Consider the following 17130-nt stretch of genomic DNA (forward strand, 5'->3'; position numbering starts at 1 on the left):
GGAGAGGTCATGCTAAAGAGGGGCGGCAGGACTCGGTGGGAGGCTGGGGCACCTAGGAGGTGGGGTGAGAGCTTAGAGCTGACCTGAGTTCACACATCCCCCAATACTCCATTCTTTCTCTGCCAGAAGACCTTAGAGCTTTAACCAGAGCATGACTCTGCCACCAGAGAGCCTGGGTCAATATCCCAGCTGTGGTGCCAACTAGCCTAAAGAGTTCACTGCTCGGGGTCCTGATAGGAGAGGCTCAGCTCAGCCTAACCCAGGCCCAGGACTGGGAGGGAGAAAACATGGGATTTCTGGGGTTGGGCAGGAACAGCCAGCTCATTCCTCATGTTTATCTCAGGCCCTACATTCTGTCTTGCCACAACTATATCTGAATGTTTGACTCTTATACGTGGCTTTATGCCACCACCATGCTGACCAGATTTCGGGAGAGATCTGACAGGCAATGACCAGGCCATGTAGACAATAGCCCTAAGAAGCCTCTGAAATGCTGAAGAAGATCAGAATGCTTTTGTAAAAAAATATTAACTTATTTGGTTACACATGGTCTTAGTTGCAGCATTGGGAAAATTAGATCTGCAGTTGCAACATGCGGGATTTTTTTTTTTTTTTTTTTAAGTTGAGGCTCTTATCTGTGGTATGTGGAAACTAGTTCCCTTGGCAGGGATCGAACCTGGGCCCCTTGCATTGGTAGCACAGAGTCATAGCCTGTTGGGCCACCAAGGAATTCCCAGGTTAGAACTACTCAAAGATTCATGGAATAGGAGGGGACTCTGTTCAAACAGAGAGTGACCTGGCCTGCTGGCCTGCTTGTGAACACCGCTTCATAACTGACACCATGTACCTTGCCATGTCATCTCTTCCACACCACTCCAAATCCTAATTCCAGACATGATAAATGATATACAGTGCCCCCAAAAGTGCTCCATTCTGCCCCCAGCCTCAGGGCTTTTTATGTTGTTTCTTCTGCTTCAAATACCCTCATCTACTCCTACTCCCTTCGCTTGACTAATCAGCCTGCAGACTCCAACTTAGAGGTCACCTCATCCAGGAAGCCACCCCTGCCCACTTCTCAAAAGCCCTCAACTGGTCAGAGGCCCAACAGAACCGTGCAGCTCCCTGACCTCACACCATTCACAAAAGATGGGGATCTGGAACAGGGCATGGCCTGGAATGAGAGGTCCACAATTCCTTTTGAATGACTGAATGGCAGGCTGCTGAGTTAGCTCAGTTTCCCTCAGAAATGACCTCAGCACATTCCTCTAGATGAATTTCTAGGTAAGCCCTGAAGACCCAAGAGGTGCTACCATAATGGGGGAGAGCTAGGCGGGCAGGTGGGGAGGGTTGACCCTGGGGAACAGCAGTTCCCTCAGAGTATTAAGAAACACCAAAGTTGGCCTTTCAATCTGTTTGAAATCAGTATCTAGATGAAGGCATCATCAGACCTGAGGATTGCACAATTCTGGGAAAGTTACGTAATGCTGCTGATAAAGGGATCCAGTGTCAAACGGGCTTTCAACAGAGCAGGTCTCGGTCAGAAGCAAGACCCCAGAAGTGGCAGGTGCACGAGCACAGTGGGGGACATGCGGCTGGGGAGCTGCTCACGAAGCAGAAGGGCTGAGGTGCCTGGTGTACAGTGCCCGCCTGAGGCCCCAGTGACAGGCTGCCAGGCACAGGGAGTGCCCTTCAGGCAGAGTGAAAGGGAGGTCTCAGTGTGGACACGGGATCCTCTGAGCGCAGGGTCAGCTGCCCACCATGGTCACGATGTGGCACCAGGCTCCCAAGGGGTCGCCTGGGGGAGGAGGAGATTCAGGCAGAGCCGGACGCTGCAAGGGTCACCCAGGCTCTGGGAGCCTTAGATGATGCCAACCCTGGCCTGGGCCCCCCAGAACCTGGAGCAGGTGGTGGGGACGCTGGTCTCAGTCCTGGAGATACACACGGACACTTTGGGGCCAAAGGCCTTTATTGAGTCCCTGGTTTTGCCTAGGGCTCTGGTCAGGGCACAGGGCATGGCAGGAGTCCAGGCACCACCTTTCCGCAGCTCCGGCTCCTCCTGGGGAAGCTGGGAGCGCGCCCTCACACCTGGCAGCCCTGCGTACCATACTCCTCGAGGAAGCTGTTGAGCTGGGCACAGGGTGTCCGATGGCGGGTGCTCTGGCACATGCGCTTGGAGGGCATCTCCTCGATCCAGCTGTTTGAGTCCAGCAGGTACTGGGGGCTGCGGGCAAAGGGGCAGTCAGCAGGGGTCAGCGGAGGGTCAGGAGCAGACCCTGAGGCACCTGGATTCTGAGGGCACAAGGGACCGTTTCCCTAGAGAGGCGTGGGCAGAGCAGGAGACCGAGGGGTCCCAAAACTCACTCTCCCTTGAGGTCGTAAGTGGCCCCGTCCAGACCCATGATCAGATATTCTTTCCCAGGTTCCAACTGAAGGCGGCAAGAGGCTCGGACCAGGAAGTTTCTGGTCTGATCAGCGGTGGCCTTGGCATCCTTGGCTGAGGGGAGAAGGTCCACAGAGTCATCAGAGGGGAAGAGGAGGGGGAGGACAGCAGGGGGCCAGGGCGTCTTCGCCAAGCCTCCATTTGACCCTCACCACTCCCAGCGGGCAGGTGGGACTGCATTCCTGTCTGTGGACAAGCCCAGGGCTTCGAAGAGGCTGAGGGGCTTTGAGCTCAGACTGGCTGCAGTTTCACTCTTCCAGGCGCCAAGGCCCCAAAGCCAGACCTCAGCTCCCCAGTATGGCCCCCAGCCCTGCCCACTTATCGTCCCCCTCTTACTGAAATGCAGGACTTGGGTGATATGGGTCTCAAAGAGGCGGAAAGCAGCCCTGCTGTCTTCTCGGAGAACCTTAACCTGGAAGGCTGTGGGGGGTTTAAGAGAAGGGAGGGAAGGTTAGTTATCCCAAGGCTAAGAGGACGGGAGGTCAGTGCAGAGTGACAAGGCTGTCCGTGGGCCTGAGAGGTGCAGGCGCAACCTAAGAGACCTTGAGGGTGGGTGGGTCAGGGTCAGGGCCAGGGCCCGGGCAGGAAGACTGACCGTAGTCCACTCGGGGAGAGTAGCAGGCGAATTTCATCCGGTAACCCTCCACATCCTGCTGCCCACGCTCCAGGGCCCGGCGCTGTCGAGGGCACTTCCCTGAAGTCAGGGGCCCAGGTGAGGCCGCGTAGGCCCCAGCCAAGCCTCTTCCACCCCTGATCCCCAGTCCGGTGTCTCACCCTCAGCACACTGGCAGACATCCGCAGAGCACAACGTGGACAAGAGTTTGCTCTTACGTGGTGCCCCATAAAACACAGAACATTTGTGCTCTGGAAAAAGCAGAGAGGGGCATTCATTAGGGCACTGGCCTGTCTCTGCCTCCCCAGTCCATGGACCCCCAGGACTCGCTTGCCACCCCTCACTGCCACCTAACCGACGCCTCACCAGGGTTGTAGTAGTCATACAGGACGGCGCTGGCTGGTTGTACCAGCCCCACGGGCACCTCCTGCACCGCTCCGAAGCCCACGCACTCCCGGGAGGTGGGGACCTGCCATGGGGGAGGCGGGGAGAGGGAGTCAGGGACCCACCTCTGGGCCCTGCAGACCGCTATGATGGATTTGCTTGGCCTGTTTGGTTCCGGTCGATCTTATCTTCACTGTCCTTCACCATTTGTTATCTTCCAGCCTCGGGATTTCTAAAAACTGCTCCCCAAGGTCTCTGCTGACTTCACTGCTCACATGGTGACCTCACCCATCTCCGGGGCCCTGAGCGGCTTCACAGAGTCCCACTTCATGGACACATCTTCACAAAACTCTCCCTACCCTCAGGGCTAGCTTCCAGACCACCCCTGATTCTGACCTGGTCATTTCTGAGCTTCCCGCTTGTCCCTCCCAGAGGCACAGACCCCAGCGCAGTCCCTTCCCCTTCTCTGTGCTCTCCTGGGGCGGGCTCACCACTCCCCAGACTCTGCAGGTGCGTGGTTCCTGAACCAAATGTTCAGCCTTATTCTTGTACTGGGATTTTTACAGGATGTATTAAACTCTCCCAGTTCCCTCTGCCTGCCCTCCAAACCTAATCACCCTCTCCGTAGCCTCACTGGTACAAATAAGGCCTCATTTATCTCCTAGGTACCAGCAACTGCTAGCCCTCTGCCACCCTCTCTGACCCCGTCACTCATGTAGGCTTTGATTCCTCTCCATGGCCACACTGCTCCAGTCCAGCTTGGTATCCCACGTAAGTTTCCTTCCTAAGCTGCACGGTGAGCTCCCTAACTTGACATCTTCCTCATTTTCCACTGTGTTCAACTAGACTCATCTGCCTGGTCTCCAGCCAACAGGGTCTGTCCCCTCTGCACACACTGGGCAGGGAGGGCCTTCCCGACCCACAAACACATGGTGAATGGTATCACAGTATTAACATGCCTTTTTCACATTTCCCTCCAAAGGTTACAATAAATGTTCAAAAAAATTTTGGAGGGCCATCAGAGAGTGGATAACTGCGTATTAGTCAAATAAGGCCAAGGGGGGGGGTGCGAAAAAACTCATCTAGGTCCGCCATCATTTTAAAAAAAAGACAAAACACACTTGAATATCATAAACAAACAAACCAAAAAAGGGGGGACTTCAACAACAAAAAAGCAGTCCCTCACGACGAATAAATTCAAATTTAAGAAAGGCGCTCTCTCAAGCCCTCCCCGGCTGACTGGCCCTGGACCCCAACACACAGAAGGGGCTCAGCCCCACCTCCCTGCAGGCAGCGGGGAACCTCCCTGGCCAAGGCTCTGACCTCTCCTGTCCTGTCTCCCTGCTCACACCACAAGTTCTCTCCCAGAGCAGTAGCTGCTGATACACCTGCCTCCAGGGAAACCCCCTAACACGAGCTCAGGAAACCCAGCGCCAGCTCGGCGCCCCTCTGTCACCCTCCTTGCTCACCGAGTCAAAGTACAGCAGGACGTGGGGACCCTCGGTCTCAAAGTGGCTCACATAACGGTCAGAGAGGGAGGTCAGCTGTGGGGAACGGGAGCCGGGAGTCACACGGAGGAAGCCCCCTGCCGCCCTGCACATCACAGGGCTGAGCAACTGGGGTTACCGTGGGGATGGGGCCGGGCTCCTGGGGCACAAGCAGCCCTCTGGGTGGCTGGTCACACCTTCTCCAGGTCAGCCCGCAGGGCGTGGAATCCACTCAGGAGGGTGATGTCTGCAATGGCCATGCCCGACAGCCCCACCTTGCCAGTCCGCCTGTGGAGACACGTGCCTGTTGTCTGGGTCCCCCCCACGCCTGGTGCCAGGCTGTAGACACCCGGCCCCAACCTCAGCCCTGCGTCCCTCTCCCAGCCCAGCAGCACCCACATGCCCAGGGCCACCCCAGGGCTCACCAGATGCACACAGAGTACTGCACCCTGGATTCCTGTTCCTCAGCTGCCTTGGGGGCCTCCCTCCTACGGCGGTTCCTCCGACCGTCAAATAGCTGCAGGGGTGTCACGGGCCGGGAGTGGGCCTTGGGGTCATCCCCCGCTGGAGAGTCCTCATACTCGTATTCCTGGTAGTCCTCCTCAGCCTCCACTGCGAGGGGACAGCACTGTGGCTCAGACCTGGCACCACCCACTCAGAGACCCACAGCCTGTGACCCCAACACTCACTCGTGTACTCGACGTGGCCCACGACTGTCACTTCAACCTGAAGATCTTGGCAGGTCGTGTTTGTCATGTCCATGACATTGTAGCTGCGAAGAACCTGGCTCATAAAGGGGCAGGAAGGGGACATGGGGACACTTAGGGCCACAGACCTCTCTCCAGAGCCACATGGAAAGGCTCTGTATCCCTTAGCTGTTGGTTTAAGAGCTTTGAGGCTTTCTGCCCTTTTCCATTCTGCCCCTGGACCCATCCAGAAATATAAATGGAACTAAGTGTTGGGTGAGAGAGAGAGAGGGGAGCAGGGTCCTGGCATGGGGGCAAGCATTGTTCAGAAGCACCAAAGAGGCTTTAATGGAAAATTCAGGAAAGCCTGCTGGCCCAGGCTTGAAGGAGGAAAAGGAGTTTGTCATATGGGACAAGATCCTGAAGGCCATTCAAAGCTAGGGGATGTGTCTACATGAGAGGATTTGTCCAGCTGGGGAGGTGGGCGGGGCTGAAATGAAAGCAGAGGAGGAGTTACTGGGGAGGTGGGCGTGGCTGAGAAGAAACAGAAGTCTCCCAGGTCACAAGCAGAGGCTTAGCCTGGTGGAGGCCACTAAGATGGCCCCCAGAGTGGTAGCTGCGCTCCTGCAGGGATGGACTCTGTCAGCCAGACAAGAGACACAGAAGGAAGAGAAGGTTTGGGGCACAACCACGGCAGAGATGCTCAGAGCTCAGGGAAGACACTAGGCTTGAGGCACCAAGTGTTTGAGCATCAGCACTGAGGGGCTGAAGGGGATGACAGGTGCCTAGTGAGGGAGGAGAGCAGAGTGAGGGGCACGTGTCCAGGACAGAGCACAGGGAACTGCAGCCAGGGGGTCTCCTCCTCCTTCCCAGACCATGAGCTCTGCCTGCAGGTCTCCCACTCAACACCCCCGCTTCACCCTGATCGCCCTGGCCGCCCAGTGCCACCAGCGCTCACCTTCAACGTTCCTTTGCTGTTTCCTCCCACCTCCACGTTAATCTTGCTTCCCAGGGAAAACTGTCACAAGCAGAAAAGGGAAAGAGATGTCAGGAGGGCACACTGTTGCTTCAACTTACCTCCTCCACCAAAATAACTCCACCTCCTCTCCCCACCTGACTTTTCAACACTTTCTACATTCACCCGCATTCTCTCTCCACCATCTCCTAAACCCTCTGTAGATTCTGCATGAATCATTTTCAGATCAGATAAAAGAAGCTCAGAGATTGTGACTTGCTACAGGTCACAGAGCCAGTAAGTCTTCCCACAGAGTTATCAGAAAGAGGGGCCGTGGGGATTCAGCAGGGGTGGCAGAGGAAGATAGCTTCTGGCTGGCTGAGGGAGGCCCAGGTGTCCTGGTCACCCAGGTGAGGGCATGGTTCACCTGCAGCTCCTCCTCCAGCCTGTGAACTTGGTGATTAGTCAGCTGTAACACGTGGGACTTGAGCCCACTGCGGCCCAAGGAGCTGAGGGTCACGTTGAGCCCCTTCTCCTCGGTGGTGTGGGATGCGATCCAGTATGCAGACAGGGCATCTAGAGCCATAACAGTGTCCTGGGGAAAATGGGCCAGGCCTCAGGTACTCGGTCTCAGGACCAGCCACCCTAGAAGCCCAGGACAGCCCCTACCTGGGTGCTGCGGTATCCCCCTTGGAAGCTGCCCTGGCGGCTCAGCCAGGATGCAGCCTGGTCAGCCAATTCAGCCTTGCCCTCCCATAGCAGCAGGTGTAACAGGCCATAGGCCGTGGTTTCAATAGACATGGCTGGAACCTGGGGAATGGGGTCTGCTGGGCTGCGAGGAGCCAGAGTGGGTGACAGGACGTTGCTTGGAGAAGTGGTGACTGAGCCCCAGTACAGCTTATCTGGAGTGAAAGGAGACCCACAGGTGAACGGGGGAGGATCTTAGTCATCTGGCCCTTTGACGCTGCCCCTTTAGTCTCTCCTGATTTCCCAGTCACCCCTGCCTCTGCTCTGATTCCCTCCGAGGGCCTCCATTCGTTCCGTTTCTCCCTTTGGACACACTCAGGGGTCTCAAGCTCTCCCAAGCCCCAGGTTCACTGCCAGGACCCCCTCACCACCAATGTCCTGGGCCATGGCCATGAGGTTGTTGTGGGCAACACTCCGCAGGTCCTCGGGGGCCTCAGTCAGCGACAGGGTGTAGGCCGTGATGGCGGAGGCATGGGAGCCCAGGAGCCCAGAAGTTACTTTCGCCCCCAAGAAGGTGTTTGCTCTTGAGATGGAATTTTCCTGGAAGAAAGTGTGTGTGGTCAGGATATCTGTAGACTGGGCTCCTGAGGATAAAGGGGATCAGCAAATGGCTAACACGAGAGTGCCTTACCACTCTCCTCAACTGCTCTGAATTCTTGTCTGGGAAGACTGCCAGCCCGTGGTGAAGGGCGATGACCACGAAGGCTGTGAGCGCCACAGTCTCATCGCTTCCCACTAAGCCTCCCTGGTTGAAGTGGGGAGAAAAGGAAGCACCAACCACAAGTGTGGAGGGGCAGGGCAACTCATCCCTCCTGTGCCCTTGGCCCAGCCTCCCAGTTCCATACCTGCATCTCCCTGTGGATAACAGGACAGGGGTCGTGGAATGAGCCATCATCCCGTTGCTGCGACAGCAGCCACATGGCCGTCTCCTGCAGCTTTTCTGGAGAGCCGCCTACCTGATCCTGGGCCAAGCTCAGTATCTTCAGCACAAAGGCCGTGAGCCTAGAGGGGAGGAAGGCATGGCTTGGGATAGCCACTGGTCCCTATAAGGGGGAGGGCCCCACTCCTGGTGGCTCCTAGCTATTTGCCCTGCCATAATAGCTGGCTCTGCCCTCACCAGCCCTGGCCCCTCCCACACACCCAGGACCCTCCCCAAACTCACCAGGTGCTACTGTCCCGATGTAACCAAGCCCCATAGGAACCATCTCTTTTTCGAAACTCCTGGATCCGCATGTAGCCTTGGAGAGGAGAGGCAACTGAGGTCACACCGACTCCCCCACTGCTGTGGCCAGGCCACTCTCACATTTCCACTGGGGACCACATCTCTTTTCCCTGTTCTGGCCACCTGGGCCACCCAGCTTCCATTAACTGCCCTCTCCTGGCCCCCACTCCTGCTTGCCGCTGCACTCAGAACCTTTCTGGATGAGATCCACGGCGCGGTCCTTGGTCTCAGGGGGCAGCATGCTCCACTGCTCGGTCTTGTCCAGGTAGCGGGAAGCAGCCAGTGTTGGAGCCAACAGGGTCATGGTTTGTTCCCCGCAGCCTTGGGGAAGCCTCAGGAGGGAGGCCACGCCTCCTGGTGACAAGGCCCCCTCAGAGCCCAAAGCTTCCAGCGGATCCGAGGCTATGAGGAGGGACAGGATGGAGGGTCAGAGTGCAGATCTGGGGGCCAGGGTCAGAGGGTCATGGAGTCTCGGGATCAAACAGAAGTGCCCAGGTTTCACATGAAACCAAGGTGGGCACCGGAGAGGGCCTGGAGGACACTCCCACCTGTGACTCTGACGACACTCTTGAAATCTCCTTCAGGGATAATATTGGGATCAGAGTTGCCAGGAATTTCCAAGGTCCGGCCTCGGGGGTCTGGGAAGTTGAGGGGAGTCAGCGGTCTGTCCTGCTGTCCACACCCTCTGCCCCCCACAACCCCCCAGGACACTGATGTCTGTGAGTGGAGGTCACTCACCCAGGGGGTTGAGTTCATAGACCATCTCCTCCCTGTGAATGGCCCCTTCTCTCTGTGGAGAGGAAACGTAGCTGTGAGAGACCACACAGGCTACAGCCTGGCCCTCCCAGTGTATACTCCTCAGGACCCGGAGTTGGAACTTCAGGAACACAGTCGGGCCAGAATTGTGGAAGATGCAAATGGACCAAAGTGCTGAGTTTGGGGGTGGCCTCAGGCCTCATGCAGAGAGAGGGTCAGAGTAGGGGGTGATTCTGGGAGCTGGGGACCTAGATTCAGGGGGGTTCCATTCACCTCGACATGTAGAATCTTAGATATTGCGTCCCCCACAGGGAAATCTAAGGATCCTCGAGCCACCACCTTCAGGGACACGGCAGCAGCTGCAATGGGCACCACAGAGAAGCCAACGGGCCGGGCAGAACCTGCGGGCACCTGCACCTGCTGGGCGAGCCCTCCGCCCCCGGCCAGGCACAGCCCCTCCACTGGGGACACGTGGACGCTCACCTGGGGGCAGGAAGACAGGGAGGGCCAGAGTCCCAGCCCAGTTAGGCTCCCCACCCCTCACCTGCCCCAATCCCCTCCACCACCATACGCTCAGCCCCCAAGGGGCCTCACGGTCAGATCTCTATCCAGGTAGTTGTAGAGGACTGGTCGCAGCTCGAGCTGCTCAAAGCGGCGGACAGAGTGCGGCAGGCGGAGGTGCATGTGGAATTCACGGAACACTCGGAGTCTGGCCGGGGTGGCCACACACAAGCCTGATGGAGAGTGGGCACATATGAGAGGCCTGGGGGCATCACACCCAGGGGATCCCAGCAGTGAGGGGCAGGGGCTGCCCCTGGTCCCCCCACTTCCCACCCATCCCTGCCAGCTGCTCTCTGGCTTTCGGCCCCATGCTCGACATGCAGACATCTCCAGGTCTCTGCCCCTCCTTCCTGTACCAAGAGCAAAGGACCAAGCAGGGAGCCTCCGTCCAGGGAGCATGGAACAGGGAGGCCAAGGGCCCCAGCAGGGTGACCGCACCTGTGCGTTTGGACAGGCTCACGCCATGGATCTCCCACGTGGTCAGAGAATCGGGGAGCAGCAGTCGCAATCTGCGGTGGGAAAGGTGAGAAGCTGGGTCACACGCTGGGCAGGCCCCAGACACAGCCCAGAGACAAGGCCAGGCCCCACGCGCGCCCTCACTGGGATGAGCGGTCCACTTCTTCCACTTTCCAAAGCCAGTTCTCGGGGAAGAAGCTGCGCACGGGGATGTCATCCTCTTCGATCAGATCCTCCTCCCGCAGGAGCTCCATGGCTGCGGGGAGGACACCATGGAGGTCAGTGATGGGAAGGCCGTCCTGACCCTCCAAGGGCCCCGGCCAGTCCCCCAGCCCCACCCAGCCCCTCACCTCGGGCCAGGCCCACCTGGCCCCTGGTCCGGGCCTTCTTGCGCAGGCTCTCAGCAAACTGGCAGCAGGACAGGAAGGGCTCGCGGCAGGCCAGCGGCTGTACCCGGTCCGCCCGCTGCTCACAGGTGCGCACCATGGGCAGCCGCGTCAGCCCATCCAGGCAGCAGCGCTTGGCTACGGGGGAAGTGTACTGGCCCACTGCAGGACCAGGTGAGGGTGAGCGTGAGGCACACCTCATCCCCTGGCCCGACCTCTAGATGTACCAGGACTCACCCTGAGAGACCAGGAACTTGAGGATGGTGAAAACGGAGCACCTGCCCCCCGCCCTTGGTCTCACCCCAGAACTATGGTGTCTGGATTTCTAGCCCGGACACCATATCCTGGCTCACTCAAGATCAGAGGAAGTCAACAGGCAGACCTGCATCCTGACCCTTGGGCCCAAAGTGAGAACTTCATGTGTCTTAGTCACTTAGGCATGTCCAACTCTTTTTGACCCATGGCCTGTAGCCCACCAGTCTCCTCTGTCCACGGAATTCTCCAGGCAAGAATACTGGAGCTGGTAGCTATCCCCTTCTTCAGGGGATCTTTCCAACCCAGGGATCGAACCCGGGTCTCATGCATTGCAGGCAGATTCTTTACCATCTGAGCCACCAGGGATGCCCTAGAGAATTTCATGGGCACCCTCAACTCACGCTTCTCATTAATTGCCTTTTGGAAGTTCACGTTTCTCTTTTTCCGAGGCTTTGACTCCTTCGGACAGCTCAGACCTGGTAGAGAGCAGGACTGCAGTCAGCCAGAGGGTGCAGGGCCTCCCATTCCCCTCTGAGTCTCCCCCTTCCCAGCCCAGCCCTTCCCACCTCTCCTCTTCCTGTCTTTCCCCCTCAGGCCCCTCCTTCTTCCTTATCCTCCCACCACCCACTCCCCTTCCTCCTCTGTCCTCACTCTTTCTGATTTCAGTCCGATGGTCACCATCAGAAAAGGCCAGACCGGCTGCCTTGAACACTTGAGGGGCACTGTCTCCACCGCCAGGACCACAGCCAAGGTCATAGCTGTTCATAGCTTCGAAGACCTGGCGAGAAAAGGAGAGATGCTGCAGAGGCAAGAGAGAATGTGGCCACGATCGCATACTCAGCTGCAGGTGAGAGGGCAGGGTCCAAACAAGTACGAGAGAGACACAGAGAGTGGAAACAGAGGCCACCAGGGCCACGGCTCGAGGGAGGATTGGGAGCAGTCCAGCTGAGTGAGTTCTAGTGGCTGGCATGGGCTTCGGGCAGCAGGAGGATGAGCCTCGGAGGGAAGGGAGGATCAGAGAGAGGACTTGACCAACCTTGACCATGTCGAGGGGTTTGTGGGACTTGCCACCCACAGCATACAGTGCCGTGTCCACAGCTCCCAGGGCCACCAGGGCTCGAGACTCTGTTTGCAGGGTGAGTTTTACAGTGTCCCCAGGACGATACGCCTTGGAACTGTCCACGTTCAGCTCCAGCTGGCAGAGGTGGCAGGTGGGGGGGCAGTTAGGGTGGGGAGAATTCTTTCAGTCTTATGCATCCTCAGTGCACCCCAAACTAAATCACCCCATTTGCAGTCATCCAGTCTTCTCTCTTAATCCTCCCAGCACACGCACACACACCATCTCCTCCGATGCCAGTTACCTTCCCCTCACAGGTTCCAGCCTGGACGTCCACTCGCAGGGAGTTGGCCACTGGGACACCCCCATGATAGTAGAAGGCCACGAGGTGGAAGGAGGGCACCAGGTGATGGTCCACAAACACGGAGATGGAGGTCAGGTGTCTCCTGGGCTCTCGATGGACAGACACGATCTGGCCCCGGGACAGGATCTGGGGGAGAGCAGGGTGCTCCTCACTGCCCATCCTCAGCCCTGAGACCACCACCCACCCTGAGGGCTCCTTCCTGCTTGAGACCCTCCCACCCCTGTCCTCCCCTGTAGCCCAGTCATGCGCACCATGTAGTAGAAGTGTGAGAAGCTCCCACTGATGCCCACGGCCTGCAGGTTTAGGTTAAGGGTCTCTCCAACTTTAAGAGGTCGAGGATTCTGCCACTCAATGGACAGAAACCCAGAGCTTCTGGACAGGGGGGCTTTCACGGTGAGACGGCCTACAGCAGGGTGTGGGGAGCCTGCAGACACCTGAAGAGAGGTCAGGGGTCGCAGGGTCAATGGAAAGGGCCCAGGCACCCAGCTTCCCCCCTCCACCTGCCAGCCTGGGAAGCTTCTCTCCCAGCCCACCCACTCCCGTGAGAGTGGGGTCCTACTGAGAGCTGCACTTCTGAGATGGTTGGAGGAACACCAATGGAAACAATGACTTGGCCGCTCCCATCTGTGTTCCGTTCAAAGTCCTCGTTTTTAGAAGTCGATCCAGAAAACAACTTAGCAGACACTTTGACGGGGATGCCAGAGGCTGGGGAGCCTGACATGTCACGGACCCGGGCCTAGGTAAACAGGGAGGGGCAGAGGGAAGAGTTCAGTCAGTGGGATGCTGTGCCCTCCTGTCCTCCACTCCCTGCCCCCACTGCTCATCCTCCCCCTTCCAGAAGAAACCTGCAGCAGGAAGGGGACCCCAGGTATAAGCTGCTGCTTGGTTTTGCTTAGATCCAAGGAGAAGGGAGATGACACGAAACGCCAGGACATGAGCTCTGCCTCCTCCAACTCTCCTCCTGCAAGATACAGGGTGGAGAGAGGTGGACATGGAGACATGGGAAGAGAGGAAAAGGTGGGCTGGGCGCGGGGAGAGGGAGCTCTAGTGTTTCCCACCCATAAGGCTGAACACTTCAGGGCACAAACTGCCTTCTGTTCATCTCTAGGTTTCCTGAGGCCAACACAGGACATTTCACACAGATGGTATATAACACACAGCTCTGGTGATAGATATGTGGATGATGGATAGATGGATGGATTCGTGGATGGATTGATAAATGGATGGAAGAAGGGGTTGGGTGGCTGGAAGGCTGGATGGATGGATGGATGGATGGATGAATGGATGGATGAAGGGATGGAGGGACAGAGGAAGAGATGGATGGATGGGTGGATGCTAGATGGATGAGTGATTAGATGGATGGATTGGTGGATGGATGCAGGGATGGGTGGATTGATGGAAGGATGCGCAGATGGATGGAGGGATGGGTGGGTGATTGGGTAAAAAATAATACATTGAGATGATGGAAGGACCCCTTCCCCAGAAAAAGCCCAGAAATGGAGCTGTAGAGACACAGTCTTCTGGATCTTTCCTGACTTTGTGTCACAGCTGAGGGGAAGCAGGGTGGTGTTGGTGCTAGAGAACAGAGGGTCAGCTCGGAGGTCAGAGGTGAGGGTCCAGGGTTAAAATCAGGGAAAGCCACTCACCTGGAGACTCAATAACAGCTGCCGCGACATAGAGGCGCAGCCCTGGGAGGTCATTAATGCTAATATGAAGCTTCTCTAGCACACCCTGAAACTCAGCCTTTTGGAGGGAAATTTGGCACTGGCCATCCACCAGCTGGGGCAAAGAAGAAGACAGGACAGAGGATGAGACTCGAGTCTCCCACCTCACCTCCTCATGCTGCCTCAACTCTCCTCACCCACCTCACGCACCTCAACCCTCCTTCCTACCTTGGTCTGACTCTCCAGGCCCCGCAGGAAAGTCTTTTCACCGTCCTCACCCAGGAGCCCAAAGCGCACATATGCCACCCCCTGCACTGGCTTCCCGTAGATGTACCTGCCACCAAGGAGAGATTCAGAAGAGGGGCTGAGGGCCAGGGCGAGGGAGGGAAGTGGGGTTCCATTGCACGTTCACACTGCATGGGGCGTCCTGGCACCAGGCCCAGTGTGAGGGACCATGAGCAAGGGGGAGTTACCTGGCCTGGATGATCACTTGGATGTCACTAAGAAAGCCAGGCGTTGTCAGGATGTATGGGTTTTCAGGAATGATCTTCACCTCAAAGTTGGGAAGAACTGACCCAGGGCAAAGGGAGATCAGACTCTCATGATAGGACCCTTAAGATATTTCCCTCCCCTCGGGGCTGTGGTAGCCGCGTCTCCCTTCCCTGGCCCTGCACCCCCACCTCTGCTCCACCCCTTCCTCCTAGCAGAAAAGGGGTGCTTGTCCCTCCCATCTCCAGCTCTCACCATATTTCTTCACCTCAAACTGGGTGCTGCTATTGGAATCCAGGCTGTCTGAGAATCGGGCTGAGATTTTCCATGTTCCTGGCCTGAGGATGGACAAGGGAGAGACTCAGCCCACTCATGCAAGAGGTCCACCGACAGCCAGAGACCCAGCTCCCTAGGAAGAGACTATGGGGTTATCCAGGGGCTGAGGGAGCTCAGGACTGGACCATGTGCAGTATGTAGTTGGCCAGCTTGGGAAAGTGGGAGTTAGAGAAGTGTCGTTGGGGGCAGTCCCTGGGAGGAAATACTCACTCTGAGATGTCTGGGATCAAAAAGTTGTCCTGGAATATGGAGGAGGGAGCAACCACTTCCCTTTTCTGCACGCGGAAGCCTTGAGAGTTCTGCAATGGGAGTGAAGCAGTCACGGTCAGAAGCCAGTTCAGCAGCCCTGGCCCATTAGGAAGGTCAGAGGTCGGGGGCTCACCTCCACCGTAACCGTGAGGATGTCAGTGGCCGGGCGCATCTTCTGATCCAGAGCAAAGACTCGGTAGCGAACTGGAAATATAGGATGAGGAGGTCAGCAGAAGCCACGAGAGGGTGAGCCCTGGACCCCTGACCCCCTCCCAGAAAGCAAAGGGAAGGAGAACAAATGTTTGCAAAGCAGCCTTCCTGTGAGGGGCTTCAGGTTACCTCACTCAAGTGACTGGGAAGGCATGAAAGGTGGAGGCCCTCGCACCGAGACTCACCCCGCTGGCCAGGGTTATAAACGGGCTGGTCAGTCTGCAGAAAGAGGTGCCCACGGCGAGAGGAGAGCAGCAGGTTGACACCCTGCATGTCTGTCTGTTTGGACAGAGAGTCCCTTAGCCATGATGACTGCACCATCAGCTGGACCTCGGGGGCTCCGCGGAGGAGATGGAGGCGACAGATCCTGGCCCGTTCCTGCGGAATCTGTGAGGAGAGGGACAGGGAGTGGGTCAGAGACAGAGCAGAAGGGAAAAGACAGACTAAAAGACAAAGTACCACAGGGGTGGGAGGGAGGAAGGGAGCAGGGGGATGAAAAGACAAAGATGTTTCCAAGAAGACAGAGGAGAACAGAAGGGGAGGCCCTGGTCGGCAACAGGAGGGAGTGGGACTGTTACCGGGAGGTTGAGGAGTTTGAAGTCTCTGTCTGAGCTGAGGCTGAAATCCACCTTCGGGGAGCAGAGCTCATTAACGTGGGATGGGTTCCTCAGGAACACGGATCCTCTCACCACCTGTCCTGAAGGAGCATCCTGGAGTTTCACGGCCACAGACAGGGGGACCCCTATGCGAACCACAGAAGGAGAAAACAGGAGCAACCTGGGAAGAACAGGTGCGAGTCAGCAGCCAGCCTCCACCCCTCCCCCCAAATCAGGACCCTCTGAGCCCACTCTCCCCTCGCCAGCCCTGGCCCTGTTCAAGCTGTCCGCATCCTGCCTCCAGGACCTGGGCTTCTGCAGAGACAAGGCGAAGAAGCCAGATGCCCAGATCAGACCCCAGAGGAGCCTCATGGCTGGAGGACCCGAGGGGTTCAGACCCTCCTGCCTGCCTGCTCCTTTCTGGTTAATGCAGGGCTTGGAGCAGAGTTTTGACTCTGGACCTTGCTCCTCCCCTGGCCCAGATAAGCCGGGAAACCACGTGACAACCAAGAACTGCAACTGGCCCCAGACCCAGAACTGGGACGGGGGCTTCCCAGAAGCCTCAATCTCTTGAGGGAATCTGAGGAAATCATGGCCTGGAGAGAGACTGAGTCCTTCCCTGTTAACCTCTCTCATTCCAATGCCCCGCTACCAGCACTACTGGTTGGGTCTGGGTGCCTGTGTGTATATAGCATGGACACACATACATCTGCCCAGGAGGGTCCCACGTGGCTCAGCAAATGGTTCAGACACATGGCTCCTTCGTTGGTCCCAGAAAACAAGATACTAAGAAAACTGTCTCTTACTGCCCGTGTATGCATGCTCAGTTGCTCCAGTCATGTCCAACTCTGTGACATGAGGTCTGTAGCCCACCAGGCTCCTCTGTCTATGGAATTTTCCCAGGAAGAATACAATATTGGAGTCAGTTGCCACTTCCTCCTCTAGGGGATCTTCCTGACCCAGTCTCCTCAACAGGCAGATGGATTCCTTACCACTGAGCCACCTGGGAAACCTGTCTCTTACAATAACCCCCACAAAACCTGAACTACATCAGCTTGTTGCTTTTTGTAGGCTCTAACAGAAATTCTGTTGTTTGGGAGATCAGAAACATCCTCACCCTCCCTCAGGGGATACTGACCTTAGTGTCGCTTGTTCCTACCTGATCAAAAAGGCAAAGCTCAGATCCCACTTTGGCTTTACTTCTGCCCCTAAACGAG

General features: G+C 57.1%; 1 protein-coding gene across 2 annotated transcripts; it reads right to left on the reverse strand.

Annotated features, from left to right (window-relative positions):
- Positions 1 to 1948: 1948 nt before the first annotated feature.
- On the reverse strand, positions 1949 to 16342 carry C4A (complement C4A (Chido/Rodgers blood group)). Of its 2 annotated transcripts, XM_070456751.1 has the most exons (41): positions 16221 to 16341; positions 15896 to 16094; positions 15503 to 15704; positions 15241 to 15311; positions 15069 to 15157; positions 14778 to 14860; positions 14507 to 14603; positions 14262 to 14367; positions 14016 to 14148; positions 13215 to 13330; positions 12929 to 13105; positions 12621 to 12803; positions 12310 to 12495; positions 11985 to 12143; positions 11600 to 11726; positions 11350 to 11424; positions 10658 to 10855; positions 10452 to 10563; positions 10290 to 10360; positions 9885 to 10024; positions 9564 to 9773; positions 9273 to 9324; positions 9083 to 9172; positions 8727 to 8936; positions 8475 to 8550; positions 8158 to 8314; positions 7944 to 8057; positions 7681 to 7852; positions 7235 to 7467; positions 6993 to 7160; positions 6569 to 6628; positions 5614 to 5707; positions 5350 to 5536; positions 5122 to 5212; positions 4907 to 4981; positions 3420 to 3522; positions 3215 to 3304; positions 3036 to 3134; positions 2777 to 2860; positions 2362 to 2494; positions 1949 to 2221 (listed from the first exon to the last, which is right to left on the reverse strand). In XM_070456751.1, exons 1-41 carry the CDS (start codon positions 16283 to 16285, stop codon positions 2080 to 2082), a joined length of 5229 nt encoding a protein of 1742 aa, XP_070312852.1. In that variant the 5' UTR covers positions 16286 to 16341; the 3' UTR covers positions 1949 to 2079. The 2 variants fall into 2 exon arrangements, 1 of the variants encoding a protein (XP_070312852.1); XR_011483974.1 differs by lacking the exons at positions 1949 to 2221; positions 2362 to 2494; positions 2777 to 2860; ... (1 more) ...; positions 3215 to 3304; positions 3420 to 3522 and having other exon boundaries at positions 4903 to 4981; positions 5064 to 5212; positions 16221 to 16342.
- Between the last annotated feature and the right edge of the window lie 788 nt (positions 16343 to 17130).

This window comes from Odocoileus virginianus, chromosome 27 (assembly GCF_023699985.2).
Source record: "Odocoileus virginianus isolate 20LAN1187 ecotype Illinois chromosome 27, Ovbor_1.2, whole genome shotgun sequence".
Classification (NCBI taxonomy): Eukaryota; Metazoa; Chordata; class Mammalia; order Artiodactyla; family Cervidae; genus Odocoileus; species Odocoileus virginianus.

Excerpts from the sequence above, each read along its gene's own strand:
- C4A (XM_070456751.1), bottom strand. The coding sequence starts at position 16,285 with ATGAGGCTCCTCTGGGGTCTGATCTGGGCATCTGGCTTCTTCGCCTTG. Across the intron at positions 14,149-14,261 it reads GCCTGGAGAGTCAGACCAAG|CTGGTGGATGGCCAGTGCCA; the intron begins GTAGGAAGGAGG and ends TCTTTGCCCCAG. Across the intron at positions 5,213-5,349 it reads CAGTACTCTGTGTGCATCTG|GCGGACTGGCAAGGTGGGGC; the intron begins GTGAGCCCTGGG and ends GTGTCTCCACAG.